The following is an 8,364-nucleotide window of genomic DNA, read 5'->3' as shown; positions in this document are numbered from 1 at the left end:
CACGGCGTCATTCAGTGCCACGTTCGCGCGCTGACTTCACTTCCAGCAAGAGAGGCCCGGCCGCGGGAGGGTGGGGGCCCGCGCGGCGCCGTCGTCCTGGAAACGCTCCCGCTGCCTGGACGGCTCTTCAGCTCCCAGCGGCCCTCGCGGCTTCCGGTCGGCAAGATGGTGGCGCGCAGGAAGAAGCGTGCGGCGCGGGACTGTGAAGCGGGGTTTCCGAGCCCGCCCGGCTACTCAGGTGGGGGCCGGCAGGACGGCGGGCCGGGGCACGGCCAGGTTTCGCGGGGGGCGGCGGTACCTAGCGGCCCCCAGGAGCGGCCGCGCGGTTGGACGGGAGCCCGGGGCCCCTGAGACCCACGCGGCGCCCCGCTCGTGCCCGGCTACGTTCTCCCGGGGCGCGAGTGCGGCCCTTCGGTGAAGCAGCCTCTGTCCTCACTCTCCCGCAGCGCGAACCGCGTCCATCTGCACCCCCCTCGCCCCCGCAGGGGAGCCCATCCACTTCTCACCACCTCTTTGCAGTTCCTGGCCCGGCCCGATCAGCCCCCACCGGGGAGCTCCTGACCGATGTGTCCCCCCGGGTGGTTCTCCTGCTTCTGTTCTCGCCCCTGCCTTGTTTTCCAACCCGGTGCCAGAATGTTTTCTAAAATTAGATTTAAAGCAGATCTTACCTCACACGCCCACTGTATTCCCAGACCAACTGAACTCCCTCCTGCGGTTTACAACTTGGCGCCTAGGACAAAACCCCAACTTATTTCTACCCACCGGCGTGGCCCCACGTGTCCCTGGCTCGTGCTGACCTAAAGCCCTATCTGTTTCTCTGAGGCAACAAGCTCTTAACACTATCAGGGACTTTGCACTTGCTGTGCAAATTTCCTCAAACAGCTCTGCCGGGTGGCTTTAATGTTACCTCCCCAAAGGCCATTCTGATGGCCTATCTGAAGGTCTCTGTGTCTCTTTCACATTTGATAGAATCTTGGGACATGCTTACTTGTTCATAGCTGCCTTCCATTCCCACGTGAGCTTCCTAAGTGCAGGAACTGCACCCCGTTCCCACTGTGCTCTGAAGGTCGTGAGAAAAACAGAACAGTCCCAAGTTTTATGAAGATTAAAATGTATGGGAATACCAGCCATTATCCAAATAATTACACAGCGTAGATTTAGAGGCCACTAGAGACGTTACCAAGGACAGCTGGTGGGTCTAACCTGGCATGTAAGGCTCTCCTGAAGAAGGGAAATTAAAACCTCAAGAATGGTTGATGTTCCAGGTAAAGGGAAATGTGAGAACATGTGTGAGGCTGAAAGGCAGCCGGAGGTCACGGGCCTCCAGCCGCCTAAGGATTTGGGTGAGCAGCAGTGTGTGAGCATCCCACTCCGTTCACCCAGACCTGTAAGGATCGCTGTTTCTGTTCTCTGCCCTGCCGGCTTGCAGGCCCCTCCTGGCAGATGCTCCGTGCTCACTCACACAGCCTACACAGCACCCTCCTTTGCTCCTGCCTGGGGGAATGGCTCTGGTTTGGATGGATGGCTGGACAGATGGGACTAGAAAGGGACAGGCTGAACCTGGCTCACAGTCCATCCCCGTCCCCATTTCCCTTCCAGCCATTCCAATCAAGTTCTCTGAAAAGCAGCACACTTGTCATTACCTCTATGTGAGAGAGCACAGAGTTCGAGAAGGCACCAAGTCTTCCTGGCCTCAGAGACGGACCCTTTTTATCCTCAATGTGCCTCCATACTGCACAGAGGTGAGGTGGTGTCTGGGAGGGAACCTGGAGGCTGGGGCTGGGGCTGGGGCCCCAGGCAGGGCTGGGTTCCCGCTGATGCTCACCAGATCCTTAACGATGTGATGGAAGCAGCTAACCGAAGCCCTAGGAGGGTATGTAGAGGTTGCCTTCATCTCTTGTGACAGGAAATTGGCTTTTTAAAGATGTGTTCCAAAGAGTATAACTCTAAGGAGCTCAAAGCTCATTATTACCCAGAATTGTTTGAAGTACATGTTTTTCCGTTTATGAAGAAGATACATGTCCATAGTAAGAAATGGGGAAAGTACAAGAAAATGTAATTACCTTGAAGTCTAATCTCCAGTTATATGTTAATTTTCTTAAACAAAAAACTGTTCAATTTTACATTACTCAAACTTACACAAGAGAAACTAATTGCTGGATTGTGGGTGAATTGTTTTAATTCTAATGCAGTTAAAGACAAAGATGCACTAAGAGGAGACAGTGTCATTTTTAACCTTTACTGAAGTGTGATGTATGTACAGAGAAGGGATGGGCCACAGCGCACATTTGCAGCATTTCACAAACGGAACTTGCCTGTGTAATCAGCACAGAAACATCACCCCAGAAATCCCCTCAGGCCCCTCCCCCACTGGGGTTACCACTGTCCACGCTGATTACAACAGCATAGATTTAACTGTTTCTAAGCGGCTAATTCAGATAGAATAGCTTAGCTGGTTGTCTCATAAAGTCAGTATACTCAGCATAAAACCAGGAACGTCCCCACCTCTTCTTGTAATGAGCCTAATCCCTACTGTTGATACCAGTACCTCAGTGTGATTGACAGGGAAAGACTGATCCTTCAGTCAGATGGCCTTACTGAGAAGTCCCGTGAGGAACAAAGCAGACATACCCTGGGCATATGCTTCCAGCAGGGTCTTGTCCTAGAGCCTGAATTCTTAAAGCTTACACCAGAATTATAGCTCACACTCCAGCTCCTCCTTCCCAAGTCCTCTGGCCAGGGGAGATGTGGCAAAACGCCACCGTTCTGAAGATGAAAAGTTCACCAGGTGGTTGTCTCAGGCCTCGGGAGTGTGGGGCGGTGACTGTTGGGAAGGATGTAGCTCGCCCAGGCCTTGTGCGCTGGACACACGCCAGGGCGGGGGCTTGGTCTCCTGGCGGGGCCATCCTGGGCGGCCGCTCACGGCACACTTCCGTCCCTTGGGTAGGAGTGCCTGTCCCGCGTCCTCTCCCCCTGCGGCGCTGTCCAGGCTGTGGAGTTACAGGAGAAGCCGGACCTCGCTGAGAGCCCAAAGCAGCCAGAGTCAAAGTTTTTTCACCCTCAGCCCATTCCGGTAAGCCTCCGAGTACTGGGGTCCGCTGGAGTGGGCTAGGACTGTGCCCCAGGGAGGGGAAGGTGGGGCCGGGGGTGGCATTGGGACTTTCAGAGTGTCGCCTGTGGTCCTCAGTGGGCCTTTGCCGTGTGTGGCCAGAGGGGGGCTGTCAAGTCAGCAGAGCCTCAGCTCCTTTCCCCAGATTTGCCACATCCTTTGGCTTCCTGGCACTCTTCCCACTGTCCTCGGCTAAAGCTCCCAGACCATTCCCGCTCGCTGCCCTGAAATGCAGGGCACTCGCCCCCTGCTTTCCCTACCAAAGGCTGCTCTTCCTCAGGCCTGGGGGCCCTGATCATGTGCTTTGAGCCCACTCCTCCTGGTATAGTGGAGTTCGAACTAGTGTACAAATTAGTCAACAGCACCCAGACCGGGGCACGCACACTTTTCGCCAAGTCCCTCCTGTAACTGGAAGAAGGGTCCCAAGTGTCTCGTGTCTCCCTGGGGAAGGGTCACTTCTAGCAGAAGTTGGGTACCTTGGAGTGTGGCTGTCCCTCCTCTGGATTATGGATCACTGTCTGGTCATCTTGCTGTCCAGGAGCAGCCAGCACATGTCCCCTGGACCCATGACAAGTCAGGCTGAGGGCAGGTAGTGGCCCCTGTGTCAGGCATCGGGTGGTCGGGGGGATGGGAAGGCACCCGCACTTGACATCTCTCCCTCCCCCCAGGGGTTCCAGGTAGCCTACGTGGTGTTCCAGAAACCAGGTGGGATGGCAGCTGCCTTGGCCCTGAAACACCCTCTGCTAGTCTCAACAGCGAGTCACCCTGTGAAGACCGGCATTCGCAGTCAGTACCGCGGTGGGCGCTGGCTTCCTTCCTGGGCCGTGAGTTGGTGGGGAAGCTTTGTGGGGGCACTTGCTTCTGCCGTTCACTTGCCCTGAGAGTGATGTGTGGGCGGCCTGAGCCTCTCATGCCAGGCTGGGGGTGGGCAGAGGGGAAGGCCCAGCTTGCCACCTCTAGAGTCGTCCCCACCTGCCGATCCTGGGCTGCGAGTCCCCATCTGTGCTGCTGTGTAAGAAGACCCCAGTTGGCCTGGCAGGTCCTGAGGCGGGGCCCCGGGTGTGGGGCTGAGGAAGCCCCGTTTCCCTCCCTCCTTCCCCCTCAGAATGGATCAGCAACTACACAGACGCAGTGCCGGACCCTGAGGCCCTGAGGGTGGAAGTAGACACATTCATGGAGGCCTACGACAAGAAGATAGCTGAGGTGGGGCTTCTGCGGGGGTGGCCCTGGGGAACATGGCGCTGCGGTGCTCTGGTGTGGCTCCCGGGGGGAGGCGGAGGCAGCCTGCCACCGTGGGGAGTCCAGGTTCCCGTTTTCCCTGCTGAGTCCTGGGTCACCTGGCTGGGTGATGTTACGTCCCCAAATGGTCTGTGGGGAATAGATGGCCTGAGGGAGGAGGCGGTGCTGGCACCTCTGTGCCACCCCCCATCCCCACCAGACTTAGCCCCCAATGCTTCTGGGCTGGAGGGAGTGGCAGGTGCCCGGGGTGCTTAGGGTGGTGCTGGGAGCTCCTGAGGCCGCAGGGCGGGTCCAGGCCCCTGTGCACCTCCATCATGTTACAGGAGGAGGCCAAGGCCGAGGAGGAGGAAGGGGTCCCTGATGAGGAGGGCTGGGTGAAGGTGACTCGCCGGGGCCGGCGGCCGGTGCTCCCTCGGACAGAGGCCGCCAGCCTGCGGGTGCTGGAGAGGGAGAGACGGAAGCGCGCCCGCAAGGAGCTGCTCAACTTCTACGCCTGGCAACACCGCGAGACCAAGATGGAGCGTAAGGGAGTGCCCGGAACCCGTGGTTTCTGGCTGCCACCAAGGCTTGTGGCCATTGCTGTCTCTCCAGCCAGAGCTGACCTGGGGACAGGGTGGGGGTGTCCTTGGGCCCAAACTTCACAAAAGGCTCTGGGGTTCGTATCCCCGCCTGGCAGCATCCTCGTGCGGAGGCAGCTGTGTGGCCCTGGGCTGCTGAGAGGCCGCAGAGGCACCAGGGATGGAGAGCCGTTCCCAGCCGCCTGGTCTCCGGGCCTGCAGGACGGCTTCCCGGAGGGCCCGGGAGGGGTCCCGGCCCTGGCCTCTGCGAGGGGGCCTGTGCAGCCCCAGGCGCTCTTGCCTGCCGTGCTGTTCCGCCCACACCCCCGTCTGCCTCTCCCTGCTCTTGTCCTTTTGGGTCACCCAACAGCAGCCCTCTCCCTGCCTCCTTTAGGCTCTGGGCCCCGCTGACCCATCTCACCTGGGCACTCAGTGACCAGACCTGCTGTCGGAATTCTGGGGCGCTCTGGGGTGGAGTGTCCCTTCACTTCTTGCTGGCGTCCTCCTCAGTCTGACTGCTGTGGGAAGGGGCTGGAGGAGGTGTCCCTGGGGTCTCCCAGCACCCCCAGAACTGCCTGCACGCCCCTTGGGCATGTGGGGTGGGGTGAGGGAGCAAGTGCCGTGGTGTCTCTGCCCTGTCACTGGTGAGACTCCCACGTGAACACCCGGCGTGCCGCGGGCCCTCTCCCCTGCGGCCTCCGCCCTCTGTTGGGCCCGCCGGCTAGTTCCCTTGCTTTGCAACATCCACGCCGGTACTGAAAGCAGAGGCCGGGAGGCGTGCTGAGCTCCCAGGCTGGGAATGGGCACTGCGGGGATGGGTCGCGCGGACTAGTGGGGACGGTGGGACACAGCACCCCCATAGGGGATGTTTTCTGATCCTGTTCTGTTTCCCCTTTTCCTCTCATACCCCAGACTTAGCACAGCTGCGTAAGAAGTTTGAGGAGGACAAGCAGAGGATTGAACTGATGCGGGCCCAACGCAAATTCCGACCCTACTGAGCCATGGTGGCCCAGGGCCCCCCGGAAGGGGCAGTGGCAGTGTGTGGCCAGAGAGGACAAGAGGGCCTGGAACATTCATCCCAGACTGTGCCCAGGCCAAGGGAGCCCACGTGAGGTGAAGGACAGAGTCGCCCCTATTCTTGTGCCTCTGTAGTCCTGGGTCTGGTGCCGGCGAGGCCTGCCGGCCTGGGGGCTTGGCCCTTGGAAAGCGGCTTCTTCCCTCTCCTGGTCTCTTCCCAACCCGGACTGTCCATTCAAGGCCAAGTTCCTGCTGTATTTTCCCCCTTTCCCTCAGGGGAGAAGCCCCCACTGCCATGAAACGGCATCAAAAGTTGTGAGAGTACAATGTTTGATTTTTCATCCATTTGGGTAGCAAGAAAAGGTTACAGAAGCTGCTGGGCTGCAGGCCTATCCCGGCTCCTCCCTCCTCCCATCTGCTGCCTGGTCTCTGCAGATTATCAGCCACAAAACAGCCCCCCAAATCTGGACTGTCTCCCTTTGAAGTCTCAGATGTTAAAGTGAGAATCTTGTGCCCACCCCGTCCCCAGCTCTGCTCCGAGAGTCCGCCTCAGCCCAGCCGGCCTTCAGGAACATGAGGCCTGTTCCCGCCATGCCAGGCCTGGCTTAGGGCTTGGGAGCAGCATGAAGTCTCAGGCCCGGGGCTCTGGCTCGTCTGGAGTCTTCTCCCTGCCCCGTAGAAAGGAGCTGATGAGGCCGGCCACGAGCTGGGGTTGGTTCAAGTGGATGTAGTGATTGCCAGGGACCTCCACGAACTGGAACCGCTAGAGGAGGAGGGGCTGTGCGTGAGGTGTGGCCCTGAGGAGGTAGCTCTGGTGCCCTCTGCTGTGTTGGGGCTTTCCCAGCGGCTCAGAAGTGTCCCAGGTGGGTGAGCCCCAGGGCAGTGACCAACCCGCATCTCCGAGGGCACCCGTGCCATGTGGCAAGTTGAGGTCCGGCACTGAGCCAATGAGAAAGGCCTGACGAGGGAAGTGCCCAGACCCGGGGTTCTGGGCCCTTCTGAGTTGTGAGGCCACAGCAAGGCTGGGGGTTGGGATGCTGTGAGTTCTGGTAGTGATAGAAGCTTGGCTTGAAAAGAAGTGAGCAGCCTTTCCAGCTGGACCCTGCCTGGGAGAGAGGCTGGAAAGGACAGGTGGGCTTCCCCTGCCCGCTGCGGCCAGGATGTCTGCAGAGGCCTGGGGTCGGGAGTTTGTAGTGGACGATGGTCACGAAGTGGCAGTGCTCCCAGGGCAAAGTCACTGCCCTGCAGCCAGCACACACTGTTGGGACTGGTCTTTGGCTCCTGTTCAGGACCCTAGGAAGTTGTGAGTCTGCCTGTGGCCGGGTTAGGCTTGGCCTGGAGATAGGTGAGGACAGTCAGAGATCCTGCCAGTTATAAGTGTTCTGTGCTGATTTATGTGTGACCCCAGTGGGGGGTGGGGGTGGGGGCGTCTGCAGTCACCTTTTAGACCTGGAGCTAGGTCAGGCGGGGTCCCAGTGCAAGAAAAATGGGTGAGGTGGGGTCCAGGGTGGCCTAATGCACCCTCCTGGACTGCATGTGCCATGAGCCTGGTGCCTACCTCTTTTAGGACAGATTTCAGCATGCTGTTCAATAAAAGAACGAAATCCCTGTCAGCGTCATTCTCTCTTCTCACATCATTATATCCTTGAGTTGCTCTGGAAAATGAGAAGAAATCAAGGTTCGTCTTGGGACTGCCTCCCTGCAGGGCCCTCCACCTTGCCCTGGGTTCCGGGACGAGGAGCGGGCTGGGGTTCTCTCTGACTGTCCCACTGCTGGGTCCCTGTGAGCCCAGGAGGTTTAATTCAAGATTGGGTCACTCAGTGCCCGTTAGGCCAGCACGAACTGGGATTGAGGAACCACAGAGGCACCGACTGGCAGAGCCAGGATCTGAATGGCACTAGGGCCCATGCTTTCTTAACGTCACCCATTTAAAGCATTATAGCTCTGTAGCTTTTAGTGTATTCAGAGTTGTACGTCCACCACTACAATCAGTTTTAGCACATTTTCATCACCTAAAAAAAAAATCCCACACTTGAAGGAGTTTTCGCACTCACATAGCTCTCAGTCTTCCATTAACCAACTTCCTGTCTAGATCTCCCTACCTGGACCTGCATGTGAATTGGAATCATAATGTGAACTTTGGGGACTGGCTTTTTTTTTTTTTTTTACATTTGGCCAAAAGGAGGTTTAATAACCAAATGAAAGAGGGAAACAGACAGAAAAGAGGTTGAGGAAGCAAGCAAAGCCCTGTAGAGAAAGGAGGAAAGAAAGGTCAAGGAAAAAGGAGGAAAAGAAAAGAATGTGAATGATGGAGCCAGAAAGGAGAAGAGCGAACACCCTCTGGGAGGAAAGAATAGAGGCAGAGAAGTAAGGATTGGAGGGGTGGGGAAAACTTACCTGCTAAGTTGGGGTTTTTTTTCTTTTTTTTGTATCATTAATATA

The 8,364-nt window shown here is 57.7% G+C and overlaps 2 protein-coding genes across 8 annotated transcripts in view; one reads left to right on the top strand and one right to left on the bottom strand.

Moving 5' to 3' along the window:
• Positions 1-102: 102 nt before the first annotated feature.
• RRP7A (ribosomal RNA processing 7 homolog A) lies at positions 103-7,530 on the top strand. Of its 2 annotated transcripts, none has more exons than XM_017644157.3 (7): positions 103-238; positions 1,600-1,742; positions 2,948-3,073; positions 3,778-3,895; positions 4,215-4,312; positions 4,672-4,870; positions 5,818-7,530. In XM_017644157.3, exons 1-7 carry the CDS (start codon positions 166-168, stop codon positions 5,901-5,903), a joined length of 843 nt encoding a protein of 280 aa, XP_017499646.3. In that variant the 5' UTR covers positions 103-165; the 3' UTR covers positions 5,904-7,530. The 2 variants fall into 2 exon arrangements, with proteins under 2 accessions (XP_017499646.3, XP_017499645.3); XM_017644156.3 differs by having other exon boundaries at positions 3,778-3,907.
• The window catches only part of SERHL2 (serine hydrolase like 2), a 22,173-nt gene continuing 20,044 nt past the window's right edge, over positions 6,236-8,364 (bottom strand). For 5 of the 6 annotated variants that reach the window (XM_073213972.1, XM_073213973.1, XM_037006846.2 and 2 more), the window contains 2 exons: positions 7,481-7,577; positions 6,236-6,685 (listed from right to left, as the gene is read on the bottom strand). In XM_073213972.1, coding sequence (XP_073070073.1) covers positions 6,554-6,685; positions 7,481-7,577 — 229 coding nt within the window. In that variant the 3' untranslated portion in view covers positions 6,236-6,553. The remainder of the gene's footprint in view (positions 6,686-7,480; positions 7,578-8,364) is intronic. The other variant, XM_037006845.2, reaches the window with a different exon arrangement.

The sequence above is a fragment of the Manis javanica genome, chromosome 10 (assembly GCF_040802235.1).
Source record: "Manis javanica isolate MJ-LG chromosome 10, MJ_LKY, whole genome shotgun sequence".
In the NCBI taxonomy this organism is placed as follows: Eukaryota; Metazoa; Chordata; class Mammalia; order Pholidota; family Manidae; genus Manis; species Manis javanica.
Note: the sequence above shows the minus strand (reverse complement) of the source record. Positions and strands in the feature narration are given on the sequence as shown.

Coding starts and splice junctions, on each gene's coding strand:
- RRP7A (XM_017644156.3), top strand. CDS start 166: ATGGTGGCGCGCAGGAAGAAGCGTGCGGCGCGGGACTGTGAAGCGGGG. Junction 1,743..2,947: donor TGCCTCCATACTGCACAGAG/GTGAGGTGGTGT, acceptor TCCCTTGGGTAG/GAGTGCCTGTCCCGCGTCCT. Junction 4,313..4,671: donor ACGACAAGAAGATAGCTGAG/GTGGGGCTTCTG, acceptor ATCATGTTACAG/GAGGAGGCCAAGGCCGAGGA.